This window comes from Pelobates fuscus, chromosome 10, assembly GCF_036172605.1.
Source record: "Pelobates fuscus isolate aPelFus1 chromosome 10, aPelFus1.pri, whole genome shotgun sequence".
Lineage (NCBI taxonomy): Eukaryota > Metazoa > Chordata > Amphibia > Anura > Pelobatidae > Pelobates > Pelobates fuscus.
This window is the reverse complement of record NC_086326.1, coordinates 154,043,992-154,063,988: the sequence shown is the minus strand read 5'-3', so window position 1 is coordinate 154,063,988 and position 19,997 is coordinate 154,043,992. Positions and strand designations below refer to the sequence as shown.

Here is a 19,997-nt window from a genome sequence, read left to right as displayed (position 1 = left end):
GAGTAGGACTATAACTCCCATCATTCGTTTCAAAGTGCCCAATAATGAGTAGAAGGACTATAACTCCCATCATTCAGTTTCAAAGTGCCCAATAATGAGTAGAAGGACTATAACTCCCATCATTCAGTTTCAAAGTGCCCAATAATGAGTAGAAGGACTATAACTCCCATCATTCAGTTTCAAAGTGCCCAATAATGAGTAGAAGGACTATAACTCCCATCATTCAGTTTCAAAGTGCCCAATAATGAGTAGAAGGACTATAACTCCCATCATTCAGTTTCAAAGTGCCCAATAATGAGTAGAAGGACTATAACTCCCATCATTCCGTTTCAAAGTGCCCAATAATGAGTAGAAGGACTATAACTCCCATCATTCAGTTTCAAAGTGCCCAATAATGAGTAGAAGGACTATAACTCCCATCATTCAGTTTCAAAGTGCCCAATAATGAGTAGAAGGACTATAACTCCCATCATTCAGTTTCAAAGTGCCCAATAATGAGTAGAAGGACTATAATTCCCATCATTCAGTTTCAAAGTGCCCAATAATGAGTAGAAGGACTATAACTCCCATCATTCCGTTTCAAAGTGCCCAATAATGAGTAGAAGGACTATAACTCCCATCATTCAGTTTCAAAGTGCCCAATAATGAGTAGAAGGACTATAACTCCCATCATTCCGTTTCAAAGTGCCCAATAATGAGTAGAAGGACTATAACTCCCATCATTCAGTTTCAAAGTGTCCAATAATGAGTAGAAGGACTATAACTCCCATCATTCAGTTTCAAAGTGCCCAATAATGAGTAGAAGGACTATAACTCCCATCATTCAGTTTCAAAGTGCCCAATAATGAGTAGAAGGACTATAACTCCCATCATTCAGTTTCAAAGTGCCCAATAATGAGTAGAAGGACTATAACTCCCATCATTCAGTTTCAAAGTGCCCAATAATGAGTAGAAGGACTATAACTCCCATCCTACCCGCCCATGCTTTACTACCCAGGACAATGAATTGAACTAGAATACAGAAAGCTGGATCCTCAGCTCTCCAAACAAACCCTCAGAGACAGCCAGCAAGTGGAACGCAAAACCCGGAACTCAGCTGGAACGCAAAACCCGGAACTCAGCTGGAACGCAAAACCCGGAAGTGATGCTTTCGCAGACCTGGAGGAGGAAGGAGTAGCTGCTTCCGGTGTTTGTTCCATGTGGACAGAAACTGTTATTGGACAAAACAGCTTTAATTAATAGAATCTGAATGGTAAGAGCGAGTAATGAGTGGATTTACTGTATACAGCATTCATGTACTATGTAGAGTATACAGCATTCATGTAATATATATATAGTATACAGCATTCATGTACTATGGAGAGTATACAGCATTCATGTACTATGGAGAGTATACAGCATTCATGTAATATATATATATAGCATTCATGTACCATGTAGAGTATACAGCATTCATGTAATATATATATAGTATACAGCATTCATGTACTATGTAGAGTATACAGCATTCATGTAATATAGAGTATACAGCATTCATGTAATATAGAGTATACAGCATTCATGTACCATGTAGAGTATACAGCATTCATGTACCATGTAGAGTATACAGCATTCATGTACCATGTAGAGTATACAGCATTCATGTACCATATATTATTATTATTTTATTATTTATATAGCGCCAACAATTCATCACACGTATTTTTCAAATCTAGGTTTTATTCTATCAAAGCCCCCCCTTTTTTTTCTTTTAATATATATATATATATATAGTCATTTATGTCCATGCTTTACAAAATATAGTAATCCATTATCAGTCATAATAATAATCTCATTGTCATAAATTAAAGGACCACAATAGTGCCAGGAAAACATACTTGTTTTCCTGGCACTACAGTGTTAATAGGTCCCACCCCCCCACCCTTATGGCCCCCTTCCCGCTGGGCTCTAGGGGGAGGAAGGGGTTGAACGCTTACCTTTCTCCAGCACCGGGCTCCCTCTGCGCTGGGGACTCTCCTCCTCCTTCCGACATCATCAGCTGAATGCGCATGCACGGCAAGAGCCGCGCGCGCATTCAGCCAGTCCATAGGAAAGCATTACTCAATGCTTTCCTATGGACGCTGGCGTCTTCTCACTGTGAAAATCACAGTTAGAAGCGCCTCTAGCGGCTGTCAATGAGACCGCCACTAGAGGCTGGATTAACCCATATGTAAAGCTATGTTTACAGCAGGCAGGGTTAACCCTTGATGGACCTGGCACCCAGACCACTTAATTAAGCTGAAGTGGTCTGGGTGCCTATAGTGGTCCTTTAAATCAAAGATGTTTAAATCAACCCCAGTTATATTCTGCGTTGAGCTCTGCCGCTCCTAAGACTGGGAGGGGTCAGCTGTCGTATCACTTCTGCACTGTGTCCAAAAAAGGAGGAGAAGGGGGGTGTCCCATCTGGGCTGTTACATTCTTTCTCTGCCTTATTTCACAATCCATGGTCACTGCTTCAGTTCTGGACTCCCGCCTTAATTAATATAGAACAAAGCAACTTCTTCTCACAGTTTTTTTTTTTTAGCACAAACTCATTGATTAACTGATATGCAGGAAAATCAGCAACACGGCTATATGCATTTTCAAGTTATAATCGCCACCAGCAAATACTCTAATAAGAAACGGTTAATTATTGACCTATCGGCACCTCATTAATCTACACACCCAAGCCTAAACTCTCTCATACCATCCTCTGAATTCTCTCTACACTACACCACTGTGGATAATGCTATACAGGCAATCCTGAAGGCTTAGCAAGACCGATATCACCAATGCTTTTAAGTCGCTCCCTTTTCATCCCTCGTTATGGCATGTTCACGGGGTTAAGTGGAGAGGGGAATATTATTTTGCTACTAGAATCACTTTCGGTGCAAAAAGTAACCCTAAAATCTTTGACACATTTGCTGAGACTGTTTGCTGGCTTTGCCTAAACATCGCTAGGTGTCCCATGGTTATACACTATCTGGACGATTTTCTAATGGTGGAAGATAGCAGTAGCACTCCTCTAAGCTTAAAAAGCTCAACAGCACTATTTTCAACTCTTGGCGTTCCACTTTCCCAAGACAAAATCACTGAACCCACCACCAGAATTATTTTTCTAGGTATCACACTGGACTCCAATTCCATGCAGTCAAGTCTCCCCGAGGATAAACTTCAACGCTTTCGCGAAGAGTTAGACAAGTTCTTAAAATTAGGGACTTGCACACGGAAAGACCTACAATCTTTATTGCGGTCATTAAACTTCGCCATGCGTTTTATTTCGGAGGGGAGATCTTTTATATCTAGACTGCTACGCCTCTTACCAGGTCTGCCTGATGACCGTACTATTCGTTTAGATCCTCTGGCTAGAGCAGATCTGGTTATCTGGTTAATGGGATTTCAATGTTCATTCCTCCAGTGTCCGACCAGTCCCCGTTTTTTTTGGAAAGATGCAGCCGCTAACAACAGGTTCGCAGCAATTTACAAAAATCACTGGTTGAGAGATTACTGGCTGGCAGAGACGCTTGAACTGCCTTCCTTTCGCGAAACGGCCGCTTTATTCGAAATCTACCCGATAGTAGCGTCTGCATTTACATGGGGAAAAACCTAGTCATTAATGGACGTTAGATGTTATACCGACAACATGGCGGCCTGTGAAATAATTAATAAGGGTCGGTCATCTTCATTGACCATTATGAGGTTAGTTCGCAGGCTGACCTGGTTGGGTGCCACATACCAGTTTTTTTCTCTTCTGCGAACATTTACCAGGCTACATTAATTCTGCAGCCGATGCCTTATCTCGTTGCAAATTTCAGGAATTCTTCACCCATCTGCCAACAAATACCGAACACATATCCCAGAATTCAACAACTTAATCCTGGACTGAGCCAGCTATTGGCCCATGGCAGGAAACTGGCGCAGGCAGCATTATCCGTAAACACAAGAAAAACCTATAATAGAGCTATGGTCATTTTTAAGCGGTTCACTTTAGAATTTAACATTCACAATTATTCGATCCAAACCATGGTAGCATCTGCCGCATTTTGCCACCTTCATCTCAAACTATCATACAACACAGTCAAACTCTATCAGGAGTACAACACGACATCATGACCACTATACCAAACCACGCTCCTGCTCTTACTTCTTACCCTATAAAGAACATACTGAAACGCATCAATAAATCAGATCACCACACTAAACAGAAACGTCAATAAATTAGATCACCACACTAAACAGAAACGTCAATAAATTAGATCACCACACTAAACAGAAACATCAATAAATCAGATTACAATAAACAGAAACGTAAATAAATTAGATCACCACACTAAACAGAAAGGTCAATAAATCAGGTCACCACCCTAAACAGACACGTCAATAAATTAGATCGCCACACTAAACAGACACGTCAATAAATCAGGTCACCATACTAAACAGACACGTCAATAAATCAGGTCACCACCCTAAACAGACACGTCAATAAATTAGATCACCACACTAAACAGACACGTCAATAAATCAGGTCACCATACTAAACAGACACGTCAATAAATCAGGTCACCACCCTAAACAGACACGTCAATAAATTAGATCACCACACTAAACAGACACGGCAATAAATCAGGTCACCATACTAAACAGACACGTCAATAAATCAGGTCACCATACTAAACAGACACGTCAATAAATCAGGTCACCACCCTAAACAGACACGTCAATAAATTAGATCGCCACACTAAACAGACACGTCAATAAATTAGATCACCACACTACACAGAAACGCCAATAAATTAGATCACCACACTAAACAGAAACGTCATCCTATAGATAGGGAAAAATTACGGACATGCTGGACACACAACCATTCGACCCTCATACAAATATGGTCTTAAAAATCATTATGTACTTGGCATTCTATGGGTTCTTGAGGCCTAGGGAGTTCACGATAGCAACTCGATCTGACAGACATTTGTGCCTCACTATTGATGACTTAAAAAAGGTGGAACAATCACTATATTTTATCGCTTAGGCATTCCAAAACTAAGCAATCGGGCCATGCGCTAGAAGTGCCTTTTTAACCCACTGAGAATCACTGGTGCCCCGTTAATGTTTTAGACATTTATTTACACCAGGTTAGTGGCACATCCATACGTTCACCGCTTTTTACTTTGCTAGGCAGTGCCCTCTCTACTTCCAATGTCATGTTCTACATAAGAACTCTGTGCATTAGATTAGGATGGGGCCCTACCTCTTACTCTGGGCACTCATTCAGAATAAGAGCTGCATCCAGTATCGATACACCAGTTCACATCATAAAAAATTGGGATGTTGGAAATCCGCAGTATACAATAGATACATACCGCAACCAGAGAAAGAGTTAATAAAAGCATTTGAGAATCTTTTTTAATCCTGTTGCAATAAAGTGTGTTTTTTGCATTCCCTTTTGCCCTCTTTAATACAGGCCTGCCCTTACGTCGTTTCCAGCACACCCACAGCGACTTGCTCCAATCGCAAGGTATTTCACGGTCTCTATATTACCGACCACAAATAAAGTATATAGAATTCATGTCATATATAGAGTATATAGCATTCATGTTATATATATATATATATATATATATATATAGAGAGAGAGAGAGAGTATATAGCATTCATGTTTTATATATATATATATAGAGAGAGAGAGACAGAGTATATAGCATTCCTGTACTATATAGAGTTTATAGCAATCAAGTACTATATAGAGTATACAGCATCCATGTACTAAATAAAGTATACAGCAAGCATGTACTATATAGAGTATATAGCATCCATGTACTAAATAAAGTATACAGCAAGCATTTACTATATAGAGTATATAGCATTCATGTACTATATATAGAGTATATAGCATTTATATCATATATAGTATATAGCAATCATGTAATATATAGCGTATATAGATAGCAATCACGTACTATATAAAGTATATAGCAATCATTTAATATATAGGGTATATAGCAATCATGTAATATATTTAGTATGTAGCATTCATGTCATATATATATATAGAGAGAGAGTATAGCAATCATGTAATATATAGAGTATACAGCATTCACGTAATATATATAGAGTATATATCATTCAATGTAATAGAGTACACAGCATTCATGTAACTTAGATTTTATATATTACATGAATGTTGTATACTCTAACATGGTTGCTATAAACTCCATATTACATGAATGCTATATAGTATATAGCAATCATGTAATATATAGATTCATGTTATTTATATATATATAGAGAGAGATAATGTATATAGCATTCATGTAATAGAGTATATAGCAATCATGTTATGAATAGATTATACAGAGTAATATATATATATATATGTTGTGTGTTAGTGTGTGTCTGTTAGTGAGCATGTTAGTGTGTGTCTGTTAGTGAGTGTATTAGTGTGTGTCTGTGAGAGTGTTAGTAAGTGTGTTAGTGTGTGTCAGTGAGAGTGATAGTGTGTGTCTTTTAGTGAGTATGTTAGTGTGTGTCTGTTAGTGAGTGTGTTAGTGTTTGAGTGTTAGTGTGTGTCAGTGAGAGTGTTAGTGAGTGTTACTGTGTGTCTGTTAGCGAGTGTGTTAGTGTGTGTCAGTGAGAGTGATAGTGTGTGTCTTTTAGTGAGTGTGTTAGTGTGTGTCTGTTTGTGAGAGTGTTAGTGTGTGTCTGTTAGTGAGAGTGTTACTGTGTGTGTTAGCAGTGTATTTACCGCAAGGCTGACAACGCATTTGCCTTGGGCGGCACTCACTTTGAAAAAAAGCCACCCCAAACGCCCTGGCAGATGCCTGGTCAGCCTCTTGTACTGGGGGACTCAAGAAGTGTCCGGCTTCCCACCTAAGGGCCCCCCTGTTCTGTTTGCTCTCCCCTGAGCTCTTCCCTGCTTAAAGGGACACTATAGTCACCTGAACAACTTTAGCTTAATGAAGCAGTTTTGGTGTATAGAACATGCCCCTGCAGCCTCACTGCTCAATCCTCTGCCATTTAGGAGTTAAATCCCATTGTTTATGAACCCTAGTCACACCTCCCTGCATGTGACTTGCACAGCCTTCCATAAACACTTCCTGTAAAGAGAGCCCTATTTAGGCTTTCTTTATTGCAATTTCTGTTTAATTAAGATTTTCTTATCCCCTGCTATGTTAATAGCTTCCTAGACCCTGCAAGAGCCTCCTGTATGTGATTAAAGTTCAATTTAGAGATTGAGATACAATTATTTAAGGTAAATTACATCTGTTTGAAAGTGAAACCAGTTTGTTTTTTCATGCAGGCTGTGTCACTCATAGCCAGGGGAGGTGTGGCTAGGGCTGCATAAACAGAAACAAAGTGATTTAACTCCTAAATGACAGTGAATTGAGCAGTGAAATTGCAGGGGAATGATCTATACACTAAAACTGCTTTATTTAGCTAAAGTAATTCAGGTGACTATAGTGTTCCTTTAACTCGCGCACGCACCGCAGTGATGCCGGAGCTGGATTATGATGTCACTCCGGCATCACTGAGAGCAGGTGGATCAGAGCTCCCTTGCCGCCCGCCAGACTGTGCGCCTGTTTCCCAGACCGCAGGCCCGTGCCCGCCAGCTCAGCCAGCAGCAGCCCCACTGGACCCCAGGGAAGAATCAACTCCAGCACCCAAAAGTAGGGAGGCTGGATTGATTTGACATTAAAAATTGTGAGTTTCTGTTAGTGTGTGTCTGTTAGTGTGTGTTACTGTGTGTGTTAGTGTGTCAGTGAGAGTGTTAGTGTGTGTCTGTTAGTGAGAGTTTTAGTGTGTATCTGTTAGTGAGAGTATTACTGTGTGTGTTAGCGTGTGTCTGGTAGTGAGTGTGTATTTTTCTGTCAAAGAGTGTGTATGTCTGTCACTAAGACTGCATATGTGTTTGTCAGTGTGAGTGTATGTGTGTGTGTCTGTCAGTGTGTGTGTATATCTGTCACTGAGAGTGTGTGTCAGTGTGTATATGTCTGGTAGTGAATCTATATGTCTGTCAGTGAGTGTGTATGTGTGTTTGTCAGTGTGTATCTGTCAGCAAGTATATATGCGTCTCACTGTGTGTGGGTCTGACACTGAGTGAGTGTGCATCTGTCAGTGAGTGTGTCTTGTTGGTGAGTGTGTGTCTGCCGGTGAATGTATGTGTCTGTCGGTGTGAATGTGTATGTTTCAGTGAAAGTGTGTTGGTTAAACAATGTGTGTGACAATGACTGTGTATCTGTCAGTGGGTGTATGTCGGTGCATGCATCAGTCAGGGCATATTTCTGCCAGGAAGAGAAATTCGGAAGGGGGGGGGGGGGGATGCCTGAGTTTTGTCATGCCTAGGGCAGCACAAAACCGGAATACACCACTGTACCTACCCACAGATTAATACTCAAGCCTCACTTCCATCATACCCAGACTGGGACAAGCACAATCTTCTAATCAAGCCTAAACATGATTTGCAAACAAGAGGACCACTCAGGGAGATCCCCAGCATGATGACCTGAAAACAATAAGCAGGCAAGTGAGTGGGCACATGTGGGCATGGTACTCAGTGACGTCATTCCATCACACATCTCCCACTTGTCCACCTCTGACAGCTACAGGGTCAGCTTGCTGCTGTGTGGAGTGAACACATAGTCTGTTAGTGCCATGCCCGCAACAGCACTTGTCCTCAGCCAGCCCCTACAGTCCTGGGGTCTGGCCGGCTTTGCATCCTCCTAGGTACAGGCTGACAAACATAAGGCGCCTTTAGCCAGGGAGGCCGTCCAGCCCAGGCTCCTGTACACAGGAGTCTCTGAGCCCGTAAAACCCCCCCACCCAAACAAGGGTGCTCTCCCGGCCATTCCATCACCGGGGTCTCTGCGGGGTTCCCGGCTGCCTGAGGATGATGGGAGTAGTTTGTAGAGTCCGTCGCGGCTCCGCTTCCTGTTAATCGCTGGGGTTGTGGCTGGCTTCTGGGGAGGAAAGCCGGCTGTGCTCTCCCCCTGGAGCTGCTCGGGATACTGGGGAGGGAGAAAGTAATACTCCATCTTCCCCTGGTTTTACTCAGCTACTGGGGAGCGGGGCAGGCGGCACCCGCTCCCGGGGACCATCGCTCAGATAGGTAGATGCCGTTTGCCTGCTGCCCAGAGGCCTGCACCCCCACTACCATTATGTGTCGGCCCTATAAGGCTGCTAGGGTCCCTAAACAAGGGTGGGCAGAAGCTTCTGGGGCCCTGCAAGGCTGCCAGGGCCCAGCTTAGGTACCAGGAGTGGGCAGGGGCTACCTGCCCTCTGCCCGGAGGCTCTTTCACTTGCAGGTGCCCGTGGTGACCGAAGTCTAATCCACGACACCCTCCGTTTCAATGGTTATCTACCGATGGGGAGAGAGGTTTACCACCTCCTCTCTATGTAGCTCAAACAGCCGCTGGGTAGTGAGACCGGTTGTCTCCACTGCCTGTAACACACTCTTCCGCTGGGGAGTGAGACTGTCTCTTCTCCCTGGACCCCACAGTGCCGCTGGGGAGTGAGACTGGTTGTCTCCACTCCCAAGAACTCGCACTGCCACTGGGGAGGACGGACGACATGCTTCTCTCCCTGGATTGCACACTGCCGCTGGGGAGGAATGACGATACGCTTCTCTCCCTGGACCCCACACTGCCGCTGGGGAGTGGACTGGTTATCCAAGTGGGCACAAAAGGAATCTGATATTTTAACCTTATTATCAAAAAACATTGGGGCATGGTTGGAAAGTACAATGTGTGTGTCAGTCTAAAAGAGTGTGGGATGGGGCACACTTTTTGATTTGACCTCAGCTCTTCACATTCTCTCTCCTTTGAGTTTTACTATTCTTTCCTTTCTACACCCTCCTTGTCCCTGCTTCTCCTTCTCTTTGCAGTAGTATCTCTCCATCAGGCATCTTAGTACTGTCCCATGAAATGTTCGATGCCCTCTGTTTGTTTCACCCGTTTTACTCTGTGACTCTCTTCTGTCTACAAAATCCTGATTATGGATCTCCTCAGCAGAGCTCATCTAGAGGATAAAATAACACTACAAAGAGTCCAGTGTAAACCATCTTACTCGTTGATGATGGACAAGGATCTAGTGGATGAAAAGATATTACATCTAACCCTGGAGATTGTCTGCCTCCTAACTGGAGAGGTGAGGGTTTTGGGGAGAAGTGCTGCAGTATTGTTGACCTTCGTGTTGTCATAAAAGGCTATTTGGCTATATTTAGACCAATAATATTAAACCAATTAACATCAGCACCTATCCAAGGTTATGGTCTTATGAGGTTTTTTAAATTAATCTATAGTCACCTAACCAAACGATTTTACTGCTAACAAGCTCTATAGAACAATAACTAATTTATTACATACCAATGACCCAATCTGTGGATGGACTTTATCCCAAGAGTTTAACATGTTAAAACCTATGAATGTTTTCTTCACCCACTGATATTTATCACAGTCTTTGTCAATATTTAGGATTATATTGTTATAAGAAGGTCTGGTGACCATATCACGAAAAGCCGCAGTACGGTGCCTCCACCTCACTCCCTGATTCATAAGAGAAACAATGACCAGAAGATCCTGGAACTGACCAATAAGATCATTGAGTTGCTGACTGGGGAGGTGAGGTTCCTGGGATTGGGGCATAATACAGTGGGATACCAAGGGATGTGTCTAAATGTTGACTATCATTTTGTGTGTATCAGGTTCCTATAAGGTGTGAGGATGTTATGGTCTATTTCTCTGTGGAGGAGTGGGACTATATAGAAAGGCACAAGGATATCTACAAGGACATGATGATGGTGAACCTCCAGCCCCTCAGCTCAGTGGGTAAGAGGAGATATAACTACCTATACAGAACATGAAAAATGTCCACAGAATATAAATAAAAACGGTATCTTAATCTACACTTCATGACATGCCACCACCAACTCAGAACTCTAGCCGAGAACTTCAATCAATACACATAAAAAATTGCATGAATGAGTCAACAGATGATACAAATCCAAGTCATCTTGATTCAAAACTTAGTGTTTATTTTCAGGTAAAATAAAGAATCTTGTTCAATAACTCAATAAAGTCAATAACAAAAAGCAGCAGAATTAACATAGAGGCAACTTACCAACAGCAAATGTATACATTATGCTTGACGCATTTCGCAACACACAGTATAAGCACCAGGTTTCATTTATTAATATGCTGTCTTGGTTGGTATTTTTTTTGTGAACTCATCCCTGCGATGTGGATGTGTTGAGATACAGCATTGCCATGTTTGTGTATATAGCAGACAAGATCACACGTTTTCTAAGGGCACGTGATCTGTATAGTAAATGCACATGGGTAATCTGTGGGAAGAACATACAATGTAAATACCTGATACAAGTGTATCTTTCACACTGATTGGGATGTGGGAGCAGCATGACATATACTGTATATGTGAGTCAGTATACTCCGTAATGTAGGTCATATTAATTCTCAAGTTAAATAAAATAAATTGCCAGTGAAGTATCCACAACCCATTACACAAAAATATTCATGATTACTTGTTAAACACCAGTCAGTATGATAAAGAAATTAGGGTCACTCAGCAGGTACTTTAAGGAACATTCCAGGCACTATGATAACTTCATGTCAATGGGTGCCATCTTATCTTAGGGGGGGGGGGGGGGGTTAAACCGATAATGAACACTTTATCCACTCTGCCCACATTCTTCCATCAGGAAGCCTTGTATTGGGTGCTTCTGAAGCGTCAGCTTCTGCCCTCAGCCTTTTACTAGCTCATCATTCATAAAACTGTGCGAAGGAAGAACGTTCCTGTTTGCCAACACTATTCCTAACGCAGAGCGATTCTCTCGCTGATGTCACTGCTGACCTCTGCAGATGGTTACACAGTGTGATCTCTGTCTCATGCTTCAGATGTTGATGCTCTCCCGGATGGTTACACACTGGTAGGCTTTACTTTAGTACTTATCTTGGTATGTCAGGCAGCCAAGGTCCACTGCTTTGTCATATGACTGATACCAGATTCATACAGAATTTATTGGCTGTGAGCCATTACTGACACAGTCACACTTTGAAAACTGTTTAATCCTGGAGTTAGGTGGTATGGTTATTACGGTGTGTAGGAGGACATTCATTTTTTGGCTGAAGACTTCACAGACCTGTTTACCGAAGTGTCATGCAGTGGCGGATCCAGAGCCTGATCCATGCATAATAACCACTACAGCTCTGTGGAGTGGTTATGGTACTAGTACCCCCTCCCAGAGTAAGTAGTCAAAGCGACAACTTACCTGGAGTCTGCTGGGATATGGGGCTGTAGTAGGGCATTGAAGCAGTGTTGTGTGTGAGGGGTGCAGTGTGTGTGTGTGTGTGGGGGAGGTGTGTGTGAATGTGTAGGGTATGGGGGGCTGTGTGTGTGTGGAGGGGCTATGTGTGTGTGTGGGGCAATGTGTGTGTGTGGGGCATTGCATGGGGGGCCAGGGCCGCCATCAGGGGGTTGTCACAGGCCCGGCGGACCTGTGGGGCCAGGACTGCTTTGGCAGTCCTGGCCCCACATTCCCTCTCTGCACATATAGATAGCGAATATCGCTATCTATGTATGCAGCCGCGGGCCCCCAGCTCCCTGTACTTGCAGAGGGGGCCCAGCGGACTGCAAGTGTACTTACAAGCTCTTCCCTCTCTGTAACTCCCGCGAGACCCGCGGCCGTCAGAGCGTTACCATGGCAACGCTCCGCATGGCACGCAAGCCGCGGGAGTTACAGAGTACACTTGCAGTTCGCTGGGCCCCCTCTGCAAGTACAGGGGGCCCCCACAATGCCACCAGACCACCAGGGATCATGGAATCTCCCCTCTCCCTGGACCAGGTAAGAACCAGGGAGGGGGGAATAACATTTTTGGAATGCTCCATATACACTACATGCATTCACTACACTAACACACATACACTGCATTCACTACACTAACACACACACTGCATTCACTACACTAACACACACACACACACTGCATTCACTACACTAACACACACACACTCTGCATTCACTACACTAACACACACTCTGCATTCACTACACTAACACACACACTGCATTCACTACACTAACACACACACTGCATTCACTACACTAACACACACTCTGCATTCATTACACTGAAACACACTCTGCATTCATTACACTAACACACACACTGCATTCACTACACTAACACACACACTGCATTCACTACACTGACACACACTCTGCATTCACTACACTGACACACACTGCATTCACTACACTAACACACACTCTGCATTCACTACACTGAAACACACTCTGCATTCATTACACTAACACACACTCTGCATTCACTACACTAACACACACACTGCATTCACTACACTAACACACACACTGCATTCGCTACACTGACACACACTCTGCATTCACTACACTAACACACACTCTGCATTCACTACACTAACACACACTCTGCATTCACTACACTAACACACTCTGCATTCACTACACTGACACACACACTGCATTCACTACACTAACACACACACTGCATTCACTACACTAACACACACTCTGCATTCACTACACTGAAACACACTCTGCATTCATTACACTAACACACACTCTGCATTCACTACACTGACACACACACTGCATTCACTACACTGACACACTCTCTGCATTCACTACACTAACACACACTCTGCATTCACTACACTGACACACACTGCATTCACTACACTGACACACACACTGCATTCAATACACTGACACACACACTGCATTCAATACACTGACACACACTCTGCATTCACTACACTGACACACACACTGCATTCACTACACTAACACACACTCTGCATTCACTACACTGACATACTCTGCATTCACTACACTAACACACACACTGCATTCACTACACTGACACACATTCTGCATTCACTACGCTGACACAAACTCTGCATTCACTACACTGACACACACACTGCATTCACTACACTGACACACACTGCATTCACTACACTGACACACACACTGCATTCACTACACTGACACACACACTGCATTCACTACACTGACACACACACTGCATTCACTACACTGACACACACACTGCATTCACTACACTGACACACACACTGCATTCACTACACTGACACACACACTGCATTCACTACACTAACACACACTCTGCATTCACTACACTGACACACACACTGCATTCACTACACTAACACACTCTGCATTCACTACACTGACACACATTCTGCATTCACTACACTGACACACATTCTGCATTCACTACACTGACACACACTCTGCATTCACTACACTGACACACACTCTGCATTCACTACACTGACACACACTCTGCATTCATTACACTGACACACACTGCATTCACTACACTGACACACACTGCATTCACTACACTGACACACACTGCATTCACTACACTGACACACACTGCATTCACTACACTGACACACACTCTGCATTCACTACACTAACAAACACACTGCATTCATTATGCTAACACACTCTGCATTCACTACACTAACACACACACACTCTGCAAACACTACACTAACACACACACTGCATTCACTACATTAACACACACTCTGCATTCACTACACTAACACACACACTCTGCATACACTACACTAACACACACTCTGCATACACTACACTAACACACACTCTGCCTACACTACACTAACACACACTCTGCATACACTACACTAACACACTCTGCATTCACTACACTAACACACACACACTCTGCATATACTACACTAACACACACTCTGCGTTCACTACACTAACACACACTCTGCGTTCACTACACTAACACACACTCTGCATTCACTACACTAACACACACTCTGCATTCACTGCACAAACAGTATCTAATACACATATTCAGTATCTAATACACACATTGTGCTTTGCCAGTAGCTCCAGGGCTAGAGTTCACTCTCGCAAGATCCGGAGCATTGCCGTGGTAACTGCGGCAATGCTCCGTGCTCGCGAGAGAAGGACCCGGAGGAGCTGCAGGCTAAGCTCCCGGGTCCTCTCTCCCTCCCTTCCCTGCCGGCTGCCAGCATGGTGCCTGCGGACCAAGGAGGGAGATCTCTGATCTCCCCTCCGGTCCGTGAAGGCACATTGCAGGGCTGGCGCTTGGATCCTGAGTGCCATAAAAAACATTGTATTGTTCTGTATTTCGGGTCCTTAGGTGATAGCATTCATTGCTGACATTGTACCACTTCAAAGTGGTTGTTGTTTCCCAAGTACGTAAATCTATAGGTTTATGTTCTTAACACAATGTTTATATTTTTAATAATCAAAAAAGGTTATAATAACAAATTTTGATTGGGTGCTATCTTAAAGAAGCAACCCTGTCATGCCAAAACACCGTACATCTAGAAATATGTTTAAACGGCACATGTTGTCTCATTGGGCCAGGCGTTCAGCACATGGGGTTTAGTGCCCCACCATTTTAAACCTCACCAGCAGCCTCTGCTAATAACTTCAGCGTGTTCCAGTAATTATGGTGCCTATTGTGTCCCAGTAAGGGGTTAATAAGAAAACATCCAGATATATTCTAATCACTACTTATTCTATGTGACACAGCACATTTAAGATGTCTTTACCCATAGTTAGATGATCCATAGTTAGAGAGATACATTATTAAAAGGACACTATAGTCACCAGAACAACTACAGCTTATTGAATTTGTTCTGGTGAGTAGAATCATTACCTTCAGGCTTTTTGCTGTAAACACTGTCTTTTCAGAGAAAAAGCAGTGTTTACATTACAGCCTAGTGATAACTTCACTGGCCACCACTCCTTAGATGGCTGCTAGAGCTGCTTCCTATCTCAGTCTTGCCTAGTTTGAATCACAACATTCAGTATCTCCTCCCTCTGCATGCAGACACTGAACCTTCCTCATAGAGATTCATTTTTCAATTAATCTCTATGAGGAGATGATGATTGGCCAGGGCTGTGTTTGACTTGTGGTGGCTCTGCCCCTGATCTGACTCCTTGACAGTCTCAGCCAATCCTATGGGGAACCATTGTGATTGGCTCAGAACAACACTTCTGATGATGTCAGCAGGCAGCTTGCTGTTCTGAGGCAAACAGGGACAAAACCAGCAGCTTCAGGCTTGAATATAAGTACGGTTTTACTATATTTAGGGAAGCAAGAGGGGATATGGGGGGCTAGATGGTGGTTTTAACAATATAGGGTCAGAAATATATGTTTGTGTTCCTGACCTTATAGTACTCCTTTAATGTTCCCAGTTACTTTACATGTAAGCTTTTTGTATTTCTTTTCAGGTTTATTCAAGATTACACAGAAATCTATTTGTTCATCATATTATCAAAGAAAAGAAATGAATGAATTTGAGAATTATCCTGGAAAACAATTGGCAAACTGTGAACTAAACAATCAATTTTCAAATGAAGCGAACAAAGTGACTTCACATGTCGAAGGAGATTTAACAAACATTAAAATGCAGACTGAAAGCATGCCTGGCCATATTATACAGGACTTTATCACATGTCAAAAAAAAAATCTCACAGCCGTCAACACAGAACATCCACAGACCGAATACTCATCTATTCATATTAAGGAGAAACCAGCCTCATGTGAAGAAAGAAATCTCACCAACATTTATACACCATCAGACCATCTAGAGACCAAATATCCATCTATTCATATTAGGGAGGAACCAGCCTCATGTGAAGAAAGAAATCTCAACGACATGTATACACCATCAGAACATCTACAGACCGAATATCAATCCATTCATATTAAGGAGGAACCAGCCTCATGTGAAGAAAGAAATCTCACCAACATTTATACACCATCACAACATCTACAGACCGAATATCAATCCATTCATATTAAGGAGGAACCAGCCTCATGTGAAGAAAGAAATCTCACCAACATTTATACACCATCAGAACATCTACAGACCGAATATCAGTCTATTCATATTAAAGAGGAACCAGCCTCATGTGATGAAGGAAATCTTACAGACATTTATACACCCACAGACAATCCACAGGCAGAATATTCAGCTACTCATAGTAAGGAGGAGAGATATATAACAAAAGAATTGGAATTTTGTGGAGACTTAAAAATTCTAGAAATCTGTTCACCACCTGAATACTCACAGACAGACCATCCATCTACTGATTGTAAGGATGAATCTGCCTCATTTATAGGGCATCATTCCAGAATGAATGTGTCCACAAAACATACACCTAGAGAATGCATGTTTGCAGACACTGACAAATTATTGTTTGAGGAACGAAATATTACAACCACACACTTTTATACTCCGGAAGAACTTTTTAAACACACAATTCAGAGAAACCAGAAACATGTGTGCCCTGAGTGTGGCAAACAATTCTCCTCTAAATCGAAACTTACAACACATCAAAGGACTCACACTTTAGACAAACCCTTCTGCTGCTCTGAGTGCAAAAAGTGCTTCAAATATAAGTCAAATCTTGGAAAGCATGCTAAAACTCACACAGGTAAAAAACTGTGTGTATGTTCAGAATGTGGAAAAGGTTTCATTCACAATTCTGTTCTTGTTAGACATAAGCTAATCCACAAAGGAGAGAAACCCTATGCTTGTTCCCAGTGTGAGAGGTGCTTTATTTACAAATCTGATCTTGTTCGGCATCAGAAAATTCACACAGGAGAGAAACCATTTCTGTGTTCTGAATGTGGGAAATGTTTTACCCAAAAAACAGAGCTTGTTTCCCATCAGAGAATATACATGGATGAGAATCCATATTGTTGCTTGGACTGTGGGAAATGTTTTATCAACAATTCCCAGCTACTCGTACACCGGAGAACTCACACAGGAGAGAAGCCATATTCTTGTTCTGAATGTGGAAAATGTTTTGCCCATAAAAAAATCCTTCTTTCCCATAAAAGGTTTCACTTAGATTATAAACCACATTTATGTCCTGATTGTGGGAAATGTTTTACCCAGAAATCTGACCTCCTTCTTCATCAAAGAGAACACACAGGAGAGAGACCTTTCTCATGTTCTGAATGTGGGAAATGTTTCAGCAATAATGCACACCTTCTTAGGCATCAGAGAACTCACACAGGAGTGAAGCCATTCTCGTGTTCAGAATGTGGACAATGTTTTATTTGTAAAGCAGGGCTTTATAAACATCAGAAACACCATACAGAAGAGGAACTGTAATGTGGTGGCAAACAAACACATTGTACATGCATGGTTAAAAAATAGACATAATATGAAAATTCTACCTCATGTAGATATACATGTTTAGTCACAATGTGGTGTATTCCTATTTAGATGCCATTTCCTTTCCAGTCGGCAGTCATTCAGTATATAAGCAAGTGGCATTGTTTTAACATACTGTAAAGAAATGATAAAACATGTATTTACGGCTTGTGAAAAACACTAGATTACTTTGCATTACAGGAACTTTCTACGTCAGCAACAATGTTACCAAAAATGTTAATTTCCAGCTCTAGATACAACAATGTGGGTTGGTGGGGAAGAAAGAAACCAGTACATTGTTTTTACATCGATATCCTCCCTGAGAGATATTTTTGGTCCAAGCAAGCTTTAGTAGGTATAATTTACCTCTCGAAATGTTGACAGGTTTTCAGTACAGAGATGGCCAACGTGGAACTGCACCATAATTTTCAAACAATGAGAAGATGTTCACAGCCAATTTCCACCCATTATTGTCTTTTTTATATAGTGCCAGTATATTCTGCAGTGCTTTACCACTTTAATGTGGGGATGTAGCAGCAAATAGGATGCTATTCCAAATGTTCATAAGAGGCTAATAAGGACCATGCTCAAACAAGCTTACAATCTAGAGGAATTTCTGAGTTGAGCAGACTAAGCAACCAGTATTTTGCTGTATAGGGAAGATGAATCACACTGTGCTGAAATGACTTATAATGCAGAATGACCACTGGAAATCTGGGATTACTAAAGCAAAACCTAGAATGTTCACTATGTGTTTTTATATATTGTGTTTTTAAAGATAAGAGATGACAAACATAATATTACGTATGAAAAAAATTGTGAAAAATAAAAACACAAACAGGAATTTTCTTATAATTTAATACCAGGGAAACTAAAGAAAATTATTAAAAATTGTTTCACATACCAGTCCTTATTGTTAAATGCCTCAAATATATGGGATCTAAATTTGCTTTAGGCATTTAGCAATAACTCAAAACCAACCCCCCCCCCTCCCAACCCAATCCTTACACCAATTATAATCGTATACCTACCCAAATCCTGCAACAGTATTAACCTTAACCCAGCATTAAACTAGACCTAGCCATATCCTAAACCTAACCTGCCTTAAACCTAAGGAATACCCTCTGCTAATAAGTGTACTGATATAAACAGATGGATTTTCGAGTTAAAGCGAGCACAAGCACGCTTACTGATAAGCTGGTGTTTGCATCCCACAAAGAGCCTTCATCTTTGGAGAAGCTTGTATTATTTTTTATTTCATTGATTTATTCATAAAATATTTTACCAGGAAAGATACTTTGAGATTTCTCTTGTTTTCAAGTATGTCCTGGGTCCACAAAACATTGCATTGTTACATTAGGGTACAATAAAATACAAAAACAGTATTAATACACAATATTTACAAAAAACTTAACATAGAACAGGTAGGAAATATATAATCAACAATGACACGTGCATTCTGTTTTGAGGTATGTAGAGAGGGATCTCTTAAAGGATTTTAGGCTTAGGGAAGATTTTAAATTGTGCGAGAAGTCGTTCCACAATTGTGGCGCTCTGTAGGAGAAGGAGGATCAGGCTGCTTTCATTTTGTATTGAAGTAGACTAAATAAAGTGTTGGTACTAGATCGGAGGTTATAGGAGGTGGGAACAGCCGAGGAGAACATTTTGTTTAGGTAGGGTGGGAGTTTCCCAGAAAAGCTCTTAAA

At 41.8% G+C, this 19,997-nt stretch overlaps 1 protein-coding gene across 2 annotated transcripts; it reads left to right on the top strand.

Moving 5' to 3' along the window:
• The first annotated feature begins 1,030 nt into the window (after positions 1-1,030).
• On the top strand, positions 1,031-19,088 carry LOC134575169 (oocyte zinc finger protein XlCOF6-like). 2 transcript variants are annotated; one of them, XM_063434397.1, is made up of 7 exons: positions 1,031-1,252; positions 5,483-5,536; positions 10,023-10,161; positions 10,488-10,634; positions 10,718-10,841; positions 16,355-18,515; positions 18,546-19,088. In XM_063434397.1, the coding sequence occupies exons 3-6, from the start codon at positions 10,087-10,089 to the stop codon at positions 18,247-18,249; spliced, it is 2,241 nt and encodes a 746-aa protein (XP_063290467.1). In that variant the 5' UTR covers positions 1,031-1,252; positions 5,483-5,536; positions 10,023-10,086; the 3' UTR covers positions 18,250-18,515; positions 18,546-19,088. The 2 variants fall into 2 exon arrangements, with proteins under 2 accessions (XP_063290467.1, XP_063290468.1); XM_063434398.1 differs by lacking the exons at positions 5,483-5,536; positions 10,023-10,161; positions 10,488-10,634; positions 10,718-10,841.
• Positions 19,089-19,997: the final 909 nt, after the last annotated feature.

What these genes read in the sequence shown, in the direction of transcription:
- LOC134575169 (XM_063434397.1), top strand. Translation starts at nt 10,087, where the DNA reads ATGATGGACAAGGATCTAGTGGATGAAAAGATATTACATCTAACCCTG. An exon ending in TCTGCCTCCTAACTGGAGAG is followed by an intron (nt 10,162 to 10,487) that starts GTGAGGGTTTTG and finishes GTCAATATTTAG; the next exon opens with GATTATATTGTTATAAGAAG. An exon ending in CCAGCCCCTCAGCTCAGTGG is followed by an intron (nt 10,842 to 16,354) that starts GTAAGAGGAGAT and finishes ATTTCTTTTCAG; the next exon opens with GTTTATTCAAGATTACACAG.